The sequence below is a fragment of the Phyllopteryx taeniolatus genome, chromosome 19 (genome assembly GCF_024500385.1).
Source record: "Phyllopteryx taeniolatus isolate TA_2022b chromosome 19, UOR_Ptae_1.2, whole genome shotgun sequence".
In the NCBI taxonomy this organism is placed as follows: domain Eukaryota; kingdom Metazoa; phylum Chordata; class Actinopteri; order Syngnathiformes; family Syngnathidae; genus Phyllopteryx; species Phyllopteryx taeniolatus.
Genome location: NC_084520.1, coordinates 1,451,779 through 1,474,873, shown reverse-complemented (window position 1 = coordinate 1,474,873; position 23,095 = coordinate 1,451,779). Strand labels below are relative to the sequence as shown.

General features: G+C 43.9%; 1 protein-coding gene and 1 long non-coding RNA gene across 2 annotated transcripts; both read right to left on the bottom strand.

The window, feature by feature from the left end:
- Nucleotides 1–1,169: 1,169 nt before the first annotated feature.
- egr2b (early growth response 2b) lies at nt 1,170–3,715 on the bottom strand. The gene is made up of 2 exons (XM_061756407.1): nt 3,401–3,715; nt 1,170–3,217 (listed from the first exon to the last, which is right to left on the bottom strand). The coding sequence occupies exons 1-2, from the start codon at nt 3,534–3,536 to the stop codon at nt 2,166–2,168; spliced, it is 1,188 nt and encodes a 395-aa protein (XP_061612391.1). The 5' UTR covers nt 3,537–3,715; the 3' UTR covers nt 1,170–2,165.
- A 1,269-nt stretch (nt 3,716–4,984) lies between these two features.
- On the bottom strand, nt 4,985–19,314 carry LOC133469398 (uncharacterized). The gene is made up of 3 exons (XR_009785699.1): nt 19,159–19,314; nt 5,241–5,321; nt 4,985–5,115 (listed from the first exon to the last, which is right to left on the bottom strand). It is a non-coding gene; the product is annotated as an uncharacterized LOC133469398 (long non-coding RNA).
- Between the last annotated feature and the right edge of the window lie 3,781 nt (nt 19,315–23,095).

Genomic DNA, 23,095 nt, shown 5'->3' with positions numbered 1-23,095 from the left:
TCTTCACAAGGACTTTGGCTTTTGTTCTTGGGTTGATCTGCACATTTGGGACCAAAACACTTTCTTTCCCAGGACACAGAACACGTCTCCTTCCAATGAAGTATGATGGCTGGCACATTCCCATAGCATTTATTCTTGGATAGAATTGTTTGAACAGATGTACGTGGCAACTTCAGGCATCTGGAAATTGCACCCAAGGATGAACCAGACTTGCCCGCAATTTGCGTCACAATGTCTCGGCTGATTTCTTTGACTTTATTTCCACGATTTTACACAAAGAAACAGGGTGTTCAGGTGTGTCGTCTAATTAACTCCAATGTTGCCAATAAACCTTTCAGAAGCTTCCAAATACATGACATCATCATGTGGGTTTTCCGAAATTACAGAGAATGGATGGACGTTTAAAGGCATCGTAATCATCTTACTGTTTATAAACTTCTGACATTTAAGAATATTATTCTTTTAATTATTATTCATCCATTTTATATATATATATATATATATATAGTGTAAAGTAGTCAACGTATTAGGAACTATTAACTGTAGTTTGAGGCTTCAATGATTGAATTATTATTTCATTCTGTTCTATTCAGATTGCATTCATTTTTTTTTTTATTACCCTTTGGCAATTATTGAAATACAACGTAACTAAAATAAAATGATTTTAGTTTAGTCATTGTTCTACTTGTGATTTTAAATATAATAATGATACTGTATATGCTACAACAACTACTACTACTACTAATAATATAACTTGTTTTTGTATTATTATTATTATTTTGTATATAAAGTCCCCTGTAACAGAAAGAAGAAAACTTCCAACGTGAGCGATAATTCTTGGGTGGGTGAGGCCTCTGCCTCGACCGCTGCCAAATCTTGTAAATACAGTGAATCCATCATAGACAATAATTACATCGGTGTAATTTAAAATCAATTCATACAGACTGAAGACACACCACCTTTTAAAATAATGTCATTGTGGAAATCAGAAGCATGTGACCTCAAAATGCAGAAGAGGTCAGGTTTGGAAAAAAAATAAAAATAAATCATTACAGTAACCAATTGTTGTCTTGGAAAAAAAAAATCCCCAAATGGAACACTTTGCATTTTTTGTTTTTACTCTATATTTGCTGTATTTATTCATTTTCTGCACAAGGGTCGCGGTATTTGCTTTAAAAAAAAAAAGTATTTTCTAAAAGCACTTTGCCTCTAAACAACGCTTTCAAAACCCCCCAAAAATAATAATAAATAACCAATGAATGTATGCCATTTTTTTTTTAAATCGGGATATGAAAGAAAAGGTTTCATTTGCACATTTAGCCTGCAGCCGCCGCCGCCGCCGCCGCCGCGTTCAAGTGCAGGACGCGCTTGACTATTTGGGCTGTGGGACAAACACTTGGTAGGAAAGGTCACACAGTTGCGACCTTTCGACGTGAGTGGGTGACGATGAGCCACAAATGCCGCGGGTGGCGCAACGTGGGATGTTCCAAACACTTTTACGTATGATGGCGCACTTCGCACTTTCAGATGTTCATAAACGCATCACCAAAACCCAAAAAAAAACCACGTGATTTGCTCCCTCTTTTGCTGGGAAATAATCACGTTATTTCGCTACATTTCCATCAACTGATGTTTATATTCGAATGAAGTCCATTTTGTTTTGTTTTTAGTGTTCCTTCGTATTATGTTATATGAGCAATAAAAAGTGTATTTGCATCCATTGAATAAAGCCCACAACAAACGTAAGTTTTGTCTTCTTTACACTCCATTGTTTTTTTTTTTTTGTTTTTTTTTTTTTTTTTTATACAAGTACAACGAGCACTTAGACGAGACTTAATGAGTAGAAAAAATAGAGCGTTACGTCTTCCAAGGTGACATCAAAAGTCCCAACAAGGTTGCGTTAGAATCCGAGCATCCATCAAGGCACGAACGGGGGGGGGGGCGCGATGTTAGAATGAACCCGTCCAAAGTGTTATTGCAGTTATTTCTCACGTTATTCTCTTTGATTTTTTTTTTTTTTTTTTTTTGTGTGTGTGTGTTACAACTGGCTTTTTGTTTGTTTGTTTGTTTGTTTGTTTTTGGATCACGGCTGCGGTGCGTTGAGTCGACAAAGTGGCATTGCGCGCGCCGCTCTTCTTTCTTCGTTCTTCGTTCTTCCGCGTCGCTTACGAGGGAGCGACGCGGTCGGTCGCGGCGGACTTTCTCTCCTTTTGCCTCAGGTGGATTTTCGTATGCCGCTTCCTCTCGTCGCTCCTGGCGAACTTGCGGCCGCAGAAGTCGCAGGCGAACGGCTTCTCGCCCGTGTGCGTGCGTATGTGCGTGGTGAGGTGGTCGCTGCGGCTGAAGTTGCGCATGCAGATCCTGCACTGGAAGGGCTTGTGTCCGGTGTGGATGCGGATGTGTCTGGTGAGCTCGTCGGAGCGGGAGAAGCGCCGGTCGCAGCCCTCCGCCGGGCACGGGTACGGCCGTTCGTGGACGGGCGTCTTGCTGGGTCTGTTGGGGTATTTCCGAGGTCGCAGGATGGGCCTCAGAGGGAGGTCGTGGGCCAGCCGAGGCGGGCCTCCGCCCTCGTGGCTCGGACCGCCGAGCGTGTAATTTCGGATAGTATTCAGCGGGGTCAAAGGTGGCGGCGCGCGGAAGGTATCGAGGGAGCACGGGCCGAAAGGTTTCCGGTCCGGGATGCTCGGGCCGTGCGCGTCTCGCTGGCAAGCCGGCTGCAAGAAGCCGGGGTAGTCGGGGACGGTCGGGAAGAGGTCTTGGGCGCTGTGCTGCTTGGGGGCAGGGTAGGAGGCGACGTGGCAGGCGGACGTGGGCAGAAACGCGGACGGGTCCTGGTAGAGCTCCGCGCAGGCGGACGAGGAGTACGGCGGCGGGGGGGAGTACAGCGGATGGGGGTCGAGCTCCGCTTGGCCGGGATGGGCCGCAGTCATGGCGCAACTCCAATTTCGGCTGGAAAAGTGACCGGGAGAAGCCGAGGAAGCCGGAGAAGAGGACGACGACGCGGATGGCGGCGGGGCGACGTTAAAGATGCCCGAGACGATGTTGATGAGTCCTTCGGGGTTCCAGTTTGCGGGATACTGGGAGTCGATGGAGAACTTCCCCATGTAGGCGAAGGTCTGGTTGCGGTGTGAACACGGCTGCGGGAAACCGCCCGAGTAGGACGCGAGGAGGTCCGGACGACGCCTCTCTGCGCTCATATCTGCGCTCATTAAGGGATCTTAAGGGACGAAACAAACAAACAAACAAACCCAAAAAAAAAAAACAACACATCATCAGCGCTCACTTTTCCATTGACTTTCACTAATTGGCACGGAAATGTAAATCGAAGAATATATTTGAGTTCAAGGACTTCATCTTTCACTTTTTTTTTTTTTTGTGTGTGGGGGGGGTCGTGTCTTACCTGGTGCCGCACTGATGTGCTCGTAATGCGATCCCAGTTCCGAGTTGGGCAAGCCGGCGGTGATGTCATCCACGGAGAACACGTTCTCGAACCCCCCGAGAGCCATCGGCCCCTTCTCCAGAGTTTTAGCCGTCATCCTGCCGGGAGAGAAAAACAAAAATCCTTCCCCCCCCCGCCCCCCCCAACCCCGTTCGAACACTTCGGTGTAAGTGTCGCAATTGGAATTACTGCGGATGCGAGAAGAAAGCAGATGCGAGCGCCATTGTTCTGACGCCCGAAGTTTCAACTCGTATTTGGATTCGGGAGCAGCGGGGCCCTGTCACTCTCCGCTACATAAGGGAACCCTTTTCAATGTGCTCGCTACGTCATTGACCAAATATGGAGTGGGCGGGGGGCGGGGGGGGGGGGGTGGAGCCGCGGGTGCTGATTGGCGAGGAAGTTCCGTGACGAGTTCGCTTGTCTGCGGAGAGCCCAGTGATAAATAAATAGATAAGAATGGAAGGAACACAGGCAGGCAAGCAATAGTCACTAAAAGCCAAGCATCAGTTTAAAAAAATAATCATCATCATTTTAAGGAACACAGGCAGGCAAAGCAATAGTCACTAAAAGCCAAGCATCAGTAAAAAAAAAAAAAATAATAATAATAATACTTTAAGGAACACAGGCAGGCAAGCAATAGTCCATAAAAGCCAAGCATCAGTTTAAAAAAATAATAATAATAATACTTTAAGGAACACAGGCAGGCAAGCAATAGTCCATAAAAGCCAAGCATCAATTTCGTTACTTATATTTATCGTTTCCACACTATTGGCCTTTTCTTCTGTCTACCAACGGAATTTCCGGCTCAGGTCTTAAACCCATAAAAGGGCCGAATCCGGCGACTATTTTGGTTTTCGATTCCGGTTTGTGACAGCGGTCGGAAAGTGAACAGTTTGCCGTGTTGCTCGCGCGACAAAAGCGACAAAAGCGAACCGTCATCCGATTAGAAGGACCCAGTGGTTGGAAACTCGGGTCCGCGTGATCTGACTTGCACTCCCGTCAAAATATTACATTCATTTTTCATTTTTTTTTTTTTTTTATATACATATATTTAAAAAAAAAAAAAACTCTTAATCGCAAATAATACGTTTGATTATGAAAGATATTCATACTAGAACAATGTGGCGGGATATGTGACATTTTTGTATGGTTTTCCTTTCTGTCATGAAACGCTCACTGTATCCTAGTGAGCCCCCCTGTGGCCTCATAAGGTACTTTCTCTCTCTCTCTCTCTCACCCACCCGCCCACACCTCTTTTAACATGGTAAATCCCCCCCGTAGGTGGCGAAAGTTACCATACAGAAAACAGTCATCACGTCAAGTGGAATTTGGTTTCCACATATTGTCTCATAATGCACACAGTCATTGGAGATATGCTAAAACAGTGGTGGCCAACCATTTAACTAACCTCTTAACCTTTTGCTGCAATGACAGCGACAATTCTTCTTGGGGTATTTCTTTAACAGCATTGCACATGTAGACACTGACTTTTTTTTTTTTTTTTTTTTTTTTTTTGCTCATTCTTGTTTGAAAAATAGTCCAAGTTGGCTGGAGAGCGTCTGTGGGATTTAGGTCTGGACCTTGGCCGGCCGTTGTTCAACCGGGCCACGACCGAGCCGGTATGGGATTCTTTGGATGAACGCTCTGTAACGTGTTCATTTGGTCTGGAAAATTCCCTGAGAAATGAAAATAGCAAAAAAAAAAAAATGTCTCACTGTGTTGCCTCAATTCTCAAAAATTGTGGACAAATTATTACTGAGTTTGGTGGAGAATTACTTAAAGAACAGGCAACAATTTTGACCTGGGAAAATATCAGCCAAAAGTTTGGGATGAAACGATTGGTGTCCTCCAGGGGTCGCTGTTGGGATCAATACTTTGTAATCTGTACAAAAAAATGACATACAGTACAGTAAAAGTATTGCAACCCGTTAACGAAACTGTCTCGAAATATTTCTGTCTCGGCAAAAGCAAACACATGTTCTGAACCATAAATCACTACATATTATTCAAAATCCATCGATTGTACCGTATTTAGATTCCAATAGTGTGTATATTAGATTATTATTATTATTATTTGTATTTTTTTTTTATCCAATCAGAATTCAGCTTCTATGTGATGCCATATTGTGCCCAGGGCCTTTGGAATCAGGTGTGCTGGCCAATGACACATATACACTATTAGGACACATAAACACACTCCTAAACCTTGTGGAAAGCTTTACTAGAAATGTTACATCTGCAAAAACTTGACCGACGTCATATCGTCATCACTTTTATTTTTAATTTTTTTTTTGTTGACCTGTTCAGCTGTTAGGTCAAGCAGAATGAAGGCTCTGTATCCCTTTTATGCTGGAACAGTTTTACTGCGTCACAGTGGAGTTTTTGAGCTGCCGCTGTGGTTTCTTAGTATTATAATGGCTATTTATTGAGAATCAGAGTCGATCAGTCGAACAGAACAAAGTTTCTCGAGGGGGGTGAGAAAAGAAGATGTAAACCAGATGAGAAAAAGAAATCATTATATATGTAGAACAATGAAACATAAGATATGAGTGTTGTATGAGGCAGAAGTGCTACACCGTGGGAGGGAAGGACAGGACAAGATAGGACAGGACAAGATAGGACAGGAGAAGAAGCATGCATGACAACGGTCGTGACCCCGGCTGTACAACTGAAGTGGGGTGGGAGTCACTATGTAAAATATACGGGCAATATTACATCCCAAATACTCGAAAAAAAAATTGGTTTGGCAAAATACAGAACCTTTCAGCATGTTGGAAATATATGAATATAAATATACGTGCCACAAGTCTTGCGTTAGCTGGAGTAGGTTGAGCCGCTTTTCTTTTTCAGGATCGCTGCAGGAAATGAGTTACATATTGGGGGGCGAACAAATATATGAATGTAAACAGTACAAACCCCAATTCTAATGAAGTTGGGACGCTGTGTTGGGAAGTTGGGACCCTTAGTGTTATGTTCTTGTTGTCGTTTGTAGTTGTAGTTGTATGTTTCATTAAATATACCATAAAAATTCCACTCTTGGTCGTATTTTGTGTGTGTTCTGAGTTTAAATAAACCTCTGTAACCTAGGACTCAAAATGTCGTAGAGTGTAGCAACCTCCAGATTATGAGACTGATTAAAAAGGTTTGTCGTCATTTCGCCTAAAGTTAAACTTGTAAAAAGTGACCTGGTGCCCTTTTCCGAGACATTAGTTTGATTTTAAGAATTACATTTAAAATTACGATAAACCGGAAGTAACGCAAACGTAGCTCCCGGCTTATTACTTTCTCCTAAATTAACTGCTACAGAAGCATCTAACATTGTCTTTTTTAGAAGAGGCTTAACGGGAGTTAATTTAAGGAAACTCGCCTAATTGAAGTGAGCAATTGATTATTTGCTGCAAATCAGTCCGTATTGATTTCCCAATAGTTTTGAAAATGTCAGATGGTATTGAGTCAAGACAGCTAGTTGACGATTTCAGCTGAAATGTTTTCTCTGCAGTTTTTGGGTCAACTGTATCAATCTCTGACATGGTAATAGAGTTTTTCCTGGATGGGTTTGGATGTAGCATCATTTTATCATTTTGTTCATTTGTGCTGATACTTAACCTAATGGATTGTATTTTTTCACTAAAATAGCAAGCAAATTAATTGCATTTATCTGCTGTGAGGAGTTCTGGACCGATCTGATTTGGGGGATTTTCAGCATGTCACCCACAGCAAAGAGAATGTGAGTACTGTTGAGGTTCTTACGAATGGTTTCAAAATGTTGCTGTCTAGCCCTGACAAATTTACTTCCAAAAACATTGTCTGTAGATGTCATTGGCATGTTTCCCCTGTGGGCTGTGGGGCCTGCTGTGGGGTTCTTTTCCCTGCCTGGTTTGGGGGGGTCGACCTCCCACGCTCAGGGGCGGGTAGTGGGTTCTGTCTGGGGTGTGTGTGTGTGGGTGGTGGGGGTTGGTTCTGCGGGTCTGGGTGGGATGGCCCAGTTCGTCGGTGGTTGTCCGGCCTAATGGGCCCGACCTGCGGGAGCCATGCCTCTTAATCACTCACTTAGCACACACTCACACCATTCACTGTATATATTTCTCACTAATCACATCTGGGCACATTCACATATCAAAGGGTTCCTGGGGGACTGGTATGTGATCGGGGGGCGTGGGTGTCGGATTGGGTTTCAGCACGTCTGTGCTGTTTCCCGGTCCGTGCGCCCTGCCCCTCCGCCCTGCCTGCCCCCCTGGATTTTAAATGCATCACACACAGTCCCCATGTTTCTCCATCTCTGGGGGGTGGTGGATGGGGTGTGGGGGGTTTGGCTGTTAGGCAGTAGTGCCTGGAAGCCCTGTCCCCACACCCTCGGCTCACGGTTTGGGGCAGTGGGGTGAGGTGGTTGGCTGGGGGGGTGGCATCGGGTCCCTGCGGTCCCCGCTGGGTGGCCGGCTGTCGGGGCGCCTCGGTGGGGCCGGCGGACCCCCATGGGTCCCTCGGTGTGGGACGTGTCCAGTCCACCAGGCTGCTCTCGGGTGGACACCTGGGCCTGATCCCGCCCTTCGATCGATTGGGTGGGGTCCTCAGCCGCCGGGGTGCGGTCACAGCAATTACAGGACACTTGTGTCAGTCTTTGTGCATCTAAAACGGTATCAATTCACTTGCACGTATCCGCAGGCACACACCCCTAGGACTCCTTCACTGGGTGAAGCTTAAATACTCCACTGTGACAGTAAAACTGTTCCGGCATAAATGGGATACAGATTTTCCATTCTGCTTGACCTAACAGCCGAACAGGACAAAAAAAAAAAAATGTTTTAGTATTTCTCTACTTACGTTCTGCTTTCCTTCACTTTGATTGAGAGGCCTTTACCATCATCGTGCTGCTCTACCGTGCTTTAGGCCGCCTCAAGGTTGTCTTTGTTTTAATAGGAGCGACAGCATTCATGACTTTGGAGTTTTTCCAAGTGAATTTATCCAGAATTCATCAACTGTGCATTCACAGTTGGTGACACAGCTACTGTCTCCATAAACTTAAAGTACCAGTACCAACAGTTGCCTACTGTAATACATAGCCTAAATATACCTAAACATACCGAAATATTCCTATATATACTGAAATGAGGCGGCACGGTGGACGACTGGTTAGCACATCTGCCTCACAGTTCTGAGTACCGGGTTTCAGCCTGTGTGGAGTTTGCATGTTCTCCCTGTGTCTGCGCGAATGGTTGTTTCTTTACATGTGCCCTGCGATTGGCTGGCGACCAGTTCAGGGTCTCGCCCCAAGATAGCTGGGATCGGATCCAGCACGCTCGCGACCTGCGTGAGGATAAAGGGGAACAGAAAATGGATGGATGGATGAATATTTGCAAAAACGATAAAGTGAATCAGTTTGAACATCAAATATCTTTGTAGCGTATTCAATAATTGCGTATTCTATTTTCATTTGTATTGATTTCTTTTTTCTTTTTTACGTTTTACGCAACGTCCCAACTTCATTGGAATTGGGGATTTGTATTTCAAGATCTTGTACTCCCTACAAACAAGCCGATTCAGAGTGAACATAACAACTTACCCCATACATGGGAGCACAAGGCTAAGTTGAGCCATCTGCCTTTTTTCCCTTCCCTTTCCCAGCCTTCCCTCCTCCCCTTCCACCCTTAGAAGTCCCCCCCATCCACCCTCACCTCTGCCCTTCCGCCTCCCTTCCTGGATTTAAGCTATTTCATAGTCTTACATGTCTACTCTGTACCGAATGAAATCGGTTATTTGCTCAAATACTTCGTGTATGTCATCATTTGTTCAACACAATTCATCAATAAGGCCATCCATTTCCCAACCGCCCCACTTTACTCTATGTTCCACTTGTCCAGGTAGCGGAACAACACAAACGGACTTTCGCTCTCCCTCACACTCTCGTTTGTCAAGGACTTCAGTGGGGCTGAAGTTCTCAAAAGTTTTGAGCTGATGCACACCAAGCATGATTTGCCCAGGCCTGTTTAGTATGTGGATATAAATCGGATACGATATCTGACCTATACGTCATTAACAGGCGACAAATGTCACCATCGTTCAACAAAGCGGACAGCCCTGAAAAGCAATGGTAGATGAAGGAGCAGAAAACGGTGGCGAAAAGAAGATGCCTTCGAACTTTGTTTTATGTGTATATATATATATATATATATATATGTCACTTCACACAGGCATTGTGTTCTCACATTAGAAGTCGCATTTGTTTTTGTAACGTGAACAACTCTTTTTTAAAAAAAAGATCAGAATTGGGCATCACACCCTGCAGTGTGAACGTAGCCTGGTCTGGATACACGAATAATATTCAAAGGTTTTGTCCATAGATCTATTTGCTCAACTTACAACATGGCTACCGTAGAGAATATATTATCTCCCTACAGCTAATATGGTTCACATTTATGCTAGCTATGATACCCAATTTTTCAGCTGAGAGATATTGTCACTATTTGGATCCAGCATGGTTTTTACAGTCAATACAGTATTTTCTTTTTCAACATTCAAATTGAAGATCATTGTACCCCAAGTACTCAAAAGTCACTGCTACCAAATCCATAATTCTCCTTTTAAGATGGTCTCCTGACACTATGACTGTTAGCTTTGTTGTGTCAGAGACAGCTTTCATAGTTTACTGTCTGAAACATGAAAGCAAGACAACCACTCTGATATCAGTCCAAGATAGGGAAGAAAAAAGACGGGAGCAGCCAGAACCTCAGATAAAATGAAAACGCTTTGGAGTGGGAAACCTCTGTCATAGGCGCATGCTTCACACAGCCTGAATAACAGCATTTACAATGGGCTACTGTGACGTTTCCTGTTACACGGCCTGCACAGGCATTATACACTTTATTTTAATATCGTAAAACCTCCACCAGAAATCTTTATGTGCGGGGTTATTTGATATTTGATGACATCTTTGAATAGTTGAAAATGTTTAGTAATTACTAGCTGAGGGCATCAGTGTAATAAGTGTGATAAGCCAGACAAACAACTCGAATTTCCCAATTGTTTTATAATGAATCACAATTCATATGCATCGATTAGTTTACTTGTATGTGTCATGAACGGAACAGAGGATAGGACCCAAAAATGCACGACTCCAAAACAAATAGACAGTTTCAAAAAAGAGAGGTTTAATATACGGGCAGAGGTCGGTGCACAGGCAGGCCATCCAAAAAAGACAACAGTATCCAAAAACGTGAGGCAAAGAGGCGAGGTCGATGATCGGAACAGGGTCTAGTCTTACTGCGAGTCTGTGACGTGGAAACAAGGAATGCTGGAACGCGACGACAAGGTATACAACGAACTGCCGACGAGAAAAGAACGAGACACGAGGTTAAATGCCACGGGCAATTACTGTACAGCTCTCACATAGAAACATTTTCTTTGTCAGTTCTGGCTCTCAACGTCTTGAATCGTCTGCTCGAGGGTAACAGTTGCCACTGCGAGTGTCCAGAATGCCTCGGATCCCCGAGGACGTGTGTGCCCTTCCTTAGGCATCAAGAACTGCGGAGTCCCACCGAGCAACGGAGGCAGCAGCCAGTAATGCTCTGGGTTGTGGTGAAGACCGCTTTGACCGCTTTCCTGTCTGCCACTGTGCAGCTGGATAACCACATCGGCTGTTAGGAGGCTCTCAATGGATTGGTAAAAGGACACAAGCAGTTTCTGTGCGGGTTTGCTGTTTCTGAGAATCCTCAGGAAATACACTATCTGGTGTTAATTGTTGATTCTGAATGTGGAATCTGTGTTATAGGTCCCGACCAGTTTCTCAAAGCACTTAGTGCGCTATATTTAATCGCAAATGCGCACTGATGAGAAGTGTGCAAATCCAGGCACGTAAAAAAAAAACAAAAAACAAACAAACAAAAAAATCGAACTTTTGCATGAACGGGAGAATATACATTGGCGTAAGTGGCAGTGGTGGATAGCCATTCATGCTCCATGGCTTTTTTGTTGGGATAAACTCAGAAGCTTCTCTCCACTGTAATGCTTTCCCTGCAGAATTTGATATACAGTGTTCACTCGCAAAATTGCGGTTCACCTATTGCAGATACAATGCATTGCAGTTTATTTATTTGTTTTTCATATTCATAACGCACATAATTCACTATTGCGGGGTGGTCCAGAACCTAGCCCTCGCGATGAACGAGGGATTACTGTCATTCAAAACTGTTGCTGTGTACTGTCCCATATCCCGATGTTTGAACACATCCTAGTTTGTTGTCTCGAAATATTCCCGAAGTTACTGAGAAGCACCATCGGACCAGGTCTTAATAGTTCCGGATCCGGTGGGACCCCTTTTCCTGAGCGGCGTATATGCTGCGAACAGGAGCGCTACGGTCCGACCGGCCCGGTCCTAGTATTTGTTTTCAAACCCGTGCTCACGCATAAACAGCCACACAAAACACACAAAAACAAAGCACTTCAAGGAGGAGCGACCGGCTGCAGCTTCCTTGTGCATGGCCACATGACACTTCAATGAGTTTTGTGATTTGTGGAAGTCAGTCATAGTCTTAAATTACATCTACAGGCTAGAAAAATGGAGCAGACATGAGCGCATACCCACTGTTCTTTTGTGGTACTGTATATCATGAAAGCTGTGACTAATGAGGCTCTCACTTTCCAAGAAATATAAAGAAATGTATTCTGTCCACACTTAGTGAGTGTGAACTGAGAATGTGCTGAACACCTCAGCTGGACATCACAGTTTGCATTGAAGTCTGCTCATTTTTACTTCGGTTGCATCGTGATTGTTATATTTTACTTTTCACAGAAATGTTTGTTTCCCCCAACCCCCTGATTCTGATTCCTTTGTTCAGGATTGTACTTTTGTTCTGCGAAGCGTTTGGCTATAGCTCTTTTCCCATCAGGTTTGAACATTAAGCACTTAATTGCTCCTGAAATCCTCATCAGTAGCAATCATTTTCCACAACAAGAAAAACCTTAAAACATAATGAATATTGTGTACCGTAGGTCATTCGCAGCAGTGTTTTGAAACCAATAGTTTGGTGGTTACATAGTTGGAACAGTCACTGATGGTGCGGTTGGTACACTCGGCTGACTTTGGTGCGGGCAGCGTGGGTTCGGTTCCCACTCAGGGAGTGCGAATGGTCCATATGTGCCCTGCGATTGGCTGGCGACCGGTTGGGTGTGTAGTCCGCCTTTCGCCCGAAGTGAACTGGGTTAGGCTCTGGCGCCCTGCGACCCTGAACAGGATCATCAGTATCGAGAACGGATGGATGGATGCTTGGAACATAGTTGATGATTGTTTAAGAAGCGCATTGACAATAGCTCAGCCTTCACAATAGCCTCTAAGTTTCTCCAGAACACTGACAGTGTTTGAAAAGCCCAGCATTAATAAAACTCATCTGAATGTTTCACATTTCGAAGAATGTTTCTTGCCCGCCTCCAGTAAGTCAGATGAGGAAATGGTTGGGCTTTGGGGACGTCCTCAGATAATGTGGCCTGTTTTTCTCTTGTCTCGCCCACGGATGCAAAAATGTTTGCACATTGTGGCAGAGAAGCCAGGCTTGAGTGAAAGAGGGGAGGAGGGATCATTTGGTGCGGTGAAAATGGTGAAGAAGACTGACTGGGGAGGTGGGGTGGGGCGGGAAGGAGAGACAAAAAGAAAATAGTACAAAGGGTTTTAGGGATAAGGGTTTGAAAGAGTAAAAAAGGAAAAACGTGCAAAAAAAAAAAAAAAGAAGAAACTAGAAAATGAGAGTAGAACAAAGAAAGAGTGGAACACTTAAGGGACATTATCATTATTTGTGAGAAGTTTATGTCGTCACATTTTTATATATGAGAACTAGCAACACTTTTCTGACATTGGGAAGAAAACTATTTACTGTCGTCTCATAACTGTCACATAATTCTAAAAATGAATTCACTTTTGTTGACGAAAACAGAAGCTCCAAGATATCACAACGGTGCCTTGTGGGAGCTTTTGACGGGCTCTTACTGTACTGTGGTCGCAGTGCGAATGAACTGTGATGACCAATTTACCGTTACCGTACCATCTCGCTTATAAATCTCGACTGGGAGGTTTTGGAAGTTTGGCAAATTTTATGATCTTCACAGGAATGAGGTTCCAGATTTGCTTTCTTTCCTGGTTGGCTTGTGAGAAATGAAAGGTATCTCTTAGTGGGAGGGATATGGTGTTGTTTTGACTTATGTTCAAGTTGACTAACTTTGGTTCCTTACCTAATAAAAGGTTGCAGCAGGACTGCGGACGAGGGGAAAGGCAAGGGGATAGAATTGGGAATAGCGAAAGTATGCTGGCAGAGGGTAAAGAGAATTGCTTTGCAGAAGGAAAAGCCAGAATAGAAAAAAAAAACCACACCAAAAAAAAACAGGACAAGTTCAGTAAAAGACCAAATGATCTGAAAGGGAAGAATAGAACCATAGAAAGTGTACATTGAAGAAAAAGAAATACAAAAGACAGAAAAGATGAAGTGAGCAGATTAGATGACAGAAAAGGGGGATTGTGGAGGAGGCGTTACTGATATGGTCTTTGGAGTTTGATGGCCTAACACTCGGCACGCCCACACCACACCGGCCGCTCGATTACCAGTCTTGGATTTCAGCGAGAGCTCCAGAGTCATCCGGGGGTGGAAAGCAACGGGGGCCACGCTCCCCTCCAGCTTCTTCATCAGAAGATCAATCAACATTTCTCTGCTGCTAACACAATCCCTCTGTGTGCTATGGTTAATTTCGCCCTGAATCTTCAGGATAGTTCAACTTGTATTTCAAATGTTTCATCTTTCTTCTGTGTGTCACTTGGGCTCCTGACGTTTTTGGACACAAATGTATTATGCTGTAATTAGACTTCTTTTAATGGGGAACTGTGGGATATACAGTTAGACAGAATAGAGAAAAGTGGGTGGGGTTCATACAAAAAGTGCTTTGTCCTGAGTTGTTTAACACATCTTAATGTAAATACCATGAAATCAAAGCGAGAATTCTGAACTTTTGTCTCCTATGCATCTTTGATCTGAAACCGAAATGTCTTCAGTACACCACAAAAACAAAGGAACTGACCTTGCCGTGCCAATACTTTTGGAGGGGACTGTTCAGGTACTATTATGAAAAGCCAAAATGAGAGAATTACTTCAATTGAATTTCAATTTACCGTAAAACAATATTGTTTTTAATCCTTAATTTATACAAGAATGTACAGTTTCAGGAGCAACAAAGCAATCAGCAAATAAAATATTTAACACGAACAGCAAAACAAAAAAAACGCAGATGATTCACCCACCCTGAAATGTTTTTCCTACAGAGCCTACTTTATTAGTTTAAACCGTAAATATATCACAAACCATGATCCCAAAACATTTTGAGCTCTATTTCCATCTGCAGCGGAGCATAAAAACTGCCGTAACTTCATTTTCGCGGACAAACCTAGGCGTACCGGTGCAACAGGGGCGTGTCCTTTGACACGCACCTGGGTGCAGTTACAATTTGGTGGCAGAAAGTCACATGCTTTCGTTTCCTGATAAGCGGAAGAAAATGGATGGATGGATGGAAAGTTGAATGCTGGGACCATGTCTAAGTCCAGCGCAGTAGGTAGACCGGTGGTCTTACGGGATTTTGGTGAATTCGATTTGGGCACAGGCAGACAGATTCTGAGCTACGCAGACATCTGTGGTGGATGTCAGATGTAATCCATCCATCCATTTTTCCGTACCACTTATCCTCATTAGGCTTGCTGGAGCCTATCCCAGCTATCTTCGGGCGAGAGGCGGGGTACACCCTGAACTGGTCGCCAGCCAATCCCAAGGCACATTAAAAACAAACAACCATTCGCACTCACATTCACACCTACGGGCAATTTAGCGTCTTGAATCCACCTACCATTGCATGTTTTTGGAATGTGGGAGAACAACATTCAATAAACGTTTGGGAACTGATGACGCTAATTGTTTGTAGGTGGAATTCTTTCCTATTCTTGCCCTCATGTACAGCTTCAGCTGTTCAACAGTCCGGGGTCTGCGTTGTCGTATTTTACGCTTCATAATGCGCCACACATTTTCAATGGGGGATAGGTCTGGACTGCAGGCAGGCCAGTCTAGTACCCGCACTCTTTTACTACGAAGCCACGCTGTTGTAACACGTGCAGAATGTGGTTTGGCATTGTCTTGCTGAAATAAGCAGGGCGTCCATGAAAAAGACGTTGCTTGGATGGCAGCATGTGTTTCTCCAAAACCTGTATGTACCTTTCAGCATGAATGGTGCCTTCACAGATGTGTAAGTTACCCACGCCATTGGCACTAACACAGCCCCATACCATCACAGATGCTGGCTTTTGAACTTTGCGTCCATAACAGTCCGGATGGTTCCTTTCCTCTTTGGCCCAGAGGACACGACATCCGCAATTTCCAAAAACAATTTGACATGTGGACTCGTCGGACCACAGAACAAATGACTGAGCAATTCAGGGAAGCTCCTTTTCTAGCCAATCATGGCACCCACCTGTTCCCAATGAGCCTGTTCACCTGTGGTGTTTGATGAGAATTCCTCAACTTTCTTTTTTGCCACTAGAATTCCACCGACAAAGTTTCAATAATTAGTGTCCTCAGTTCCCAAACGTTTATTGAATGTCGTGAAAAGAAAAGGTGATGTAACACAGTGGTAAACATGACCCTGTCCCAGCTTTTTGGGAACGTGTTGCAGCCATAAAATTCTAAGCTAAAGATTATTTGCTAAAAACAATCAAGTCAGTTTGAACATGACCTATCTTGTCTTTGTAGTGTATTCAATTAAATACAGGTGGAACATGATTTGCAAATCATTGTATTCAGTTTTTGTTGATGTTTAAACACAAGGTCCCAACTTCATTGGAATTGGGCTCGTACTATTAAAAACGCAATTTTACTGCAATAATAATTGTAAATGATTAAGATTTTAGAAAGTCACTTCAGCCCTGTAAAAGATGTTTACGTTGTTCCGTTTGGAGAGTGACGCCACCACGGCGACGGCATTGAAATCCTGTAAAGAAACAGAAACTCCAACAACATCTTTGTCTTGCTTTCGTACGCTTCATTTTGCCTTATATTGTTTGCATGCCATCATGTCTGTCACGGCCTGTCGCTGTCCACCCACATGCTGTAGTTGTTACTGTCACCCCAAATTGCCAGGACCCAAAACAGTCCTCCCACCCCCCGACCACTCTTCCCCTCACAAGCACACACACACACACACACACACACACACAAAATGCTGGCAACCCTGCTGCCAGTATGTTACTGTAAAGAAAGAACAGTAATACAGTAATACATACTGTAAACTAGAAAACCCTACTGTAACGAGCTGGCAACACAACTGGCAGTATTTTACAGGACCATTTGCGAGAGACTCGCAGCGTGTATGTGTCCGCGAAATAAGCACGGTAGCGGATAGCATTTACGCCGCGTCTGTGCTCTCGATGTGCAAATTCGTCGCAATTTGCAAATCAAATTTTCGGAATGCAATGCTATTTGTGGTACATTACCAGTATTTCATGAAAAAACAGTAAGCAACCCACAAATGTATCCCATAATGTATCGTTTTAATGGAAAACAGTCTATGTTTTTTTTTTTTAACAGCAATTTGTTAGTGTGTATTGTTTTTGTTTCGATAGTTTCTATAACGTGAATATTGTGTGAGGATAGTGAGTGTTTTGAAGACCTTAAATTATAGAAGAGGTAGGAAAATTATTGTTGAAAGAAATAAATGCGAGTTGCTAGCAAACGTGTTATTTATTCATGATAAAAAAAAAAAACAATTTCACTTTTTTTTCTATATTGTACTGTATTTATTTTTAACGACACTGATAAAAAACAAGGTACCGGTAACTTGATTTGAACGAAATAAAGGAAATGCCCTCACTGTTCCAATACTTTCTTCGGGGAGTGAAGGTCCCAAACTCCTCCAATTCATCTCCAAAAAGTAATGGCTATTTCATTTTTGGAATGATTTTCTCATGTCGGGCGGATCACAGGGGAGCAGCCTGAAGATCAGCAGGTCAGAATGAATTGCTATCCGCTCGTTAAAGTCTCAGTCATTAGACTGAATCAGGCTCCATCGTTGACATTTGACTTGTGTACCATCATCAGAAGCATCCATGCTAATGTCCTGGAACAGCAGTCTTTTAAATGCTCTTAATATTGGCCTCATTAGAAGATGGAAGAATATTTCTCTCGTGTGTTGATGTGTTTTTCAACAGCCTCGGCGATATTTATTCTCATTTTTTTTGTCAAAATGAGAAGTTTGATTGAAATGTATGCCAAGATGTGTCACCGTGTGCAGAAATGCCGCTTTTAATGTTATGCCATCTTCACTTCTCACTGTGTTGAAAATATTTGATGGAGAGGGCGGGAAAAAGAGTCAACGGACAAATGCATACCGCCCGGCCTAGGTTAAACTTAAAACCGCGAGGGAGTGCAGTCCATTGCTCAGCACTGCATCTCACATGAAGATCTGAAACGTATTATTAGCAATGGTAACAGAACGGGAGCCATTGGTAGTGTGATGTTTAACATAGAGGATTTGAACGTGGGATTATTTTCCACAATTTGCAAAAAATGCAAGAGAATTAAAACTGGGTGGCGATAATTGTGTCCACAACCGCTCGGTGCCTCGAAGAAACTAGAACGCTTCAGCAGTTCCGTTTCCGCCAGCCGAGCTCAGAGAACGAACCATTTCATAAACGGATTCAGTGGCGTTCGTTCGCTAAAGAGATTCGTTCTTCGCGCACGAAAAAGAAAAACTGAAGCGAATAGATGGACCGAGACAAAGAAAAACAGCAAAGGCATTAAGCAAATGGCATCGTCAGAGACAGTTCATCTTCACCTGTTGACTGCGTACTTGTGGAGGTGCTTCATTCATCTTCCAACACCTCCCCAGAGCTGGTCAGGTGTCTGTCAAACAAATGGCCTCACTAATTGCTGTTCGCTGCAGTCACATTGAGGCAACTCACCATCTCCTCTGTGCCCGTGGGTTTCTGTGTGTGTGTGTGTGTGTGTAGCGTAGCATAGCATGCAAAGCTGTACAAATACGGTTGACGTTTACCCATTAGCCTGTCAGGATATTAATCATGCAGCAAGGTTTCCTCTGCAATACATTGCTGTCCATCAAATTAATTAACCACTATAGGAGTAATAATTAATGTCTCTCAGCCTCGCATCCTTCCCTGCACTTGTATCTATTGTTGTTGTTTTGCAGCATTTTGTATTTCTTAACAAAATAGTGTGCCAAACAACACAAATCCAAATTACATTGGAATCCATGTTTAACCGTGAGCAAAAAAAAAAATTTTGTATATTATGCAGTGGACCCTCGGGTTACGGACAACCCATTTTCCGAACAATTCGGGTTACGTCCAAAATCTTCGTAGAAGAATTACTTCTATTTACGTATTATTTTCACTTTGCGGTTGGTATGGATAAACGCAAGGATCTATGCTGAAGTGGTGGCAATACTGCAAATTTCGATGTCGGTCCAATACCAATGCTTTTCAATCATTAAAGCGGATGCATTATCAAATTGCTCAATCTCAATTACTTTTCATGACCTTTAATTGTTTTTGTGATGTTTCCTTTTTTATTATTAAGTCGTTAAAACACAGGACAGAATTAGGACAAAGTTTATTGGTAAACAAACCGCCTGTTCGTACCCGATTCTGCATGCTCTGACGTCCTTCAGTGGGCCCACAACTCCAAACTCACCTGCACCATGCACTTCTGGTGTCCCAGCCTTGTTAAAGACACCAAGGAGTTCATCCAAGTCGAAACTGCTCACCTCCTTGTCCAGCATGTCTTCAGACTCCACGGTATCCCCATTGACATGGCCTCTGACAGAGGTCATCAGTTCTCCTCCCAGGTTAGTAAGGAATTCTGTAAAACAGTGGGCGCAGCAGCCAGCTTGTTCTCAGGGTATCATCCGCAGACCAACGGCCAGACGGAGCGGGCCAATCAATCCCTAGAATCCGCCCTCTGTTGCGTTGTTGTGTTGGAGCTCATTCCTCCCATGGATTGAGTACGCCCACAACTCTCTCACCAGCTCCGCTACCGGTATGTCCCCGTTCATGGCTTGCTATGGTGTCCAACCCCCACTGTTCAAAATACAGGAGCAGGCGCTAGCGGTTCCTTCCATATAGGATCACCTCCGGAGAGTCCAGGCAGTGTGGGAGAAGGTCCGGGTGGCGTTGACCCGGTCTGCGGCTCGCAACAAACTGCTTGCGGACCGTCATTGCTCCCCATCGCCCGAATACAAGGTGGGTCAATAAGTCTGGCTCTCTTACCCCGAACTTCCACTTCAGACAGAGTCCCGGAAACTCACTCCGCGGTTAATTGGTCCCTTCCCCATTACTAAGATCATCAATCCCACTTCCGTCCAATTGAAGCTTCCATAGTCCCTGAAAATTCATCGCATTCTGCGTCTCTTTGCTGAAGCCTGTCTCCACCTGCGCCCTAAGCCCTCCGGCTGAACCCCCTCTACCTCCACCCCCACCTTGGGTTATTGACGACCATCCGGCCTTCACAGTGTCGCGCATCCTCGACGTGAGGCCTAAGGGGAGGAGGTTCCAGTACCTTGTCGACTGGGAAGAGTACGGGCGTTCTTGGATTTCCCGGAAGCTCATCCTCGATCTTACGCTTTTGGACGACTTCTACGCGGCGTGGTCGGCACTCCCTCCTCCTACGCCCTGCCCCTGGGGTATTTAACTCTAAACTCACACCTTTTTCAGTGGAGTGGAGTAGAGTCGAGCTGAGTTGAGTTGAGGCTTCTTTTTCCTTCTGAAGGAAGCTCATTGGCTGGCCCCTTCTCCCCCCCCCCCCGCCCCCCTTCTTTTGTTCCCTTTTTGTCCTTGGGCGCCTCCGGGTGCCATCACGTGCGCGAACGCCCCCGGCAACCAAGCTGCCGCCGTTTTTGATCGAAGAAGTCGACCACGCGGCTCCGATCGCTTTCCCTAGCCACGATCGGTCGGCGGGGCCTCAACGAGCAACTGCCGGCATCCCGGGGGGTTCCCGAACGCCTCTGAGGGACAGAGCTCGGCCCGCCACCAGGTCAACCGGCAGCTAAGTTAAACGACTTTCCTTTCCTCCTACTTTTGATTTTTGTGCATCTGGTTTTCAACCACCCCAAAAGACCAGCTGATCAGCGTTCGTGAGTCGACACTGCAATCCTTACTATGATGTACAACATCAGTGCGTAATAATTGTGGGGAAATGACTAGCTTCATACGAAATCCCAACTTTGCCTTCTCTCGCTCTGACTCAACGCATTAAACGCTCACACGCTCATTTAGTTTAGCCCAGCGACCACACACGATGTCCTCTTTTCCATTTTCGTACGCCTTCTTTCGTTTACCCTTAGTGTTATGTTCTTGTTGTCGTTTGTAGTTGTAGTTGTATGTTTCATTAAATATACCATAAAATTCCACTCGTGGTCGTATTTTGTGTGTGTTCTGAATTCAAGTAAACCTCTGTAACCTCGCACTCAAAATGTCGTAGAGTGTAGCAACCTCCAGATTATGAGACTGATTAAAAAGGTTTGTCGTCATTTCGCCTAAAGTTAAACTTGAAAACATTTGACGTGGTGCCCTTTTTTCGAGACACTTGATTTTTTAACAATTAAATCACAATTACGATAAACCGGAAGCAACGCAAACGTCGCTCCCGGCTTATTACTTTATCCTAAATTAATTCCAATTCTTATTTCACACAAAATCGCTACACTTGTGAGCAGGTTCTTGGCCAGCAAAGTGACTTATAAAAGCACTTTATAACATTCAGGCATTATTAAACCTGTTTCGCTGCAATTCCATCAGTGATGTTGTGATATGATCCTCCTCATCATGAATTCCAACACTCACAATTTCATGCTGTAAAAATGTGATATTACATTTCTTTTTTCGCGACACCGCTTATCCTTTTCTGGGTCGCAGGGAGCTACACCCTATCGCAGCGGACTCCGGTCACTGGACTGGTCACCAGTCAATCACAGGGCACATACAGATAATACTACATAAACTGTGTGCGTGCGGGCATGCGTGTGTGCACGAGTGCCTGTGTGTTTGGCGCACCCGTGCACGTGTGTGTGTGCATGTGTGCGTTTTTGCGTGGGAGGGTGTCAGGAAGACAAATGACCTCAGTCTCATATAAGCTGCGGAGGCCATATCATTAGCCTTAGAGTTGCGAACAGAATCAAATATATTTATTTTATGCCACTTGCCAATTCAATATGGTCCTTCCAATTTAAAAATGATGATGTTGTGAAGTGAAACGGGTAAACGTAAACAAGAAGCAAAAAAAAAACTTACGTATCTGGATCGTCATCCTGACATTCTCTTGGCACATTTTAAAAGTTTGCATGATTCAATTCTTTTAATTTATTATGAGCACTCATGACACAAGTAATACCCTACGGAAAAAAAAACCCTTAATACATTATGTGAACACACCCTTAAATTAAGTTTTGTCTTATTTGACTTAATCCGATAACAACCTTATTGCTTTGTCTCCCCTTTGCCAACAAAGTCCATTAACACAGCTGGTTGAGCTAATAAAGGGACTAAAATCTTGAATTGGGTTGTTTGTACATGATTTTGTTGATTCTTTAGTACTTATTGTAAATGTAAATATTGTATTGTTAATATCCGATTACATGCTTCATATTTATATATATATTACATATTTGGTTACATTTATATTCATGTGTGGCTCAGTGTTTGGTCCCAAATGAAAATCCCCCTTTCCCTGAATTTACTAGCATTGTTATTGCGCCGCGGCACGGTGGGCGACTGGTTAGAGCGTCTGCCTCACAGTTCTGAGGTGCGGGGTTCAATCCCCGGCCTCGCCTGTGCGGAGTTCGCATGTTCTCCCCGTGCCTGCGTGGGTTTTCTCCGGGCACTCCGGTTTCCTCCCACATCCCAAAAACATGCGTGGTAATTGACAACTCTAAATTGCCCGTAGGTGTTAATGCGAGTGCGAATGGTTGTTTGTTTGTATGTGCCCTGCGATTGGCTGGCAACCAGTTCAGAGATTGGCTCCAGCAAGCCCGCGATCCTAGTGAGGAGAAGCGGCTCAGAAAATGGATGGATATATATATATATATATATATATAGTCCCCTCCAAAAGTATTGGAAGGTCAATTTCTTTGTTTTTGTTGTATACTAAAGACGTTTGGGTTTCAGATCAAAAGATGAACATGAGACAAAAGTTCAGAATTCCAGCTTTTATTTCATGGTATTTACATCTACAACCCCAATTCCAATGACGTTGGGACGTTGTGTTAAACATAAAAAAAATAAAAAAAAACAGAATACAATGATTTGCAAATCATGTTTAATCATGTTTAATTGAATACACTACAAAGACAAGATATTTAATGTCCAAACTGATCAACTTTATTGTTGCTCATCAAACACCTGTTTGGAACATCCCACAGGTGAACAAGCTCATTGGGAACAGGTGGGTGCCATTATTGGGTATAAAAGGGGCTTCCCTGAATTGCTCTGTCATTCACAAGCACCATTAATGCTGAAAGGTACATACAGGTTTTGGAGAAACACATGCTGCCATCCAAGCAACGTCTTTTTCACGGACACCCCTGCTTATTTCAGCAAGACAATGCCAAACCACATTCTGCACGTGTTACAACAGC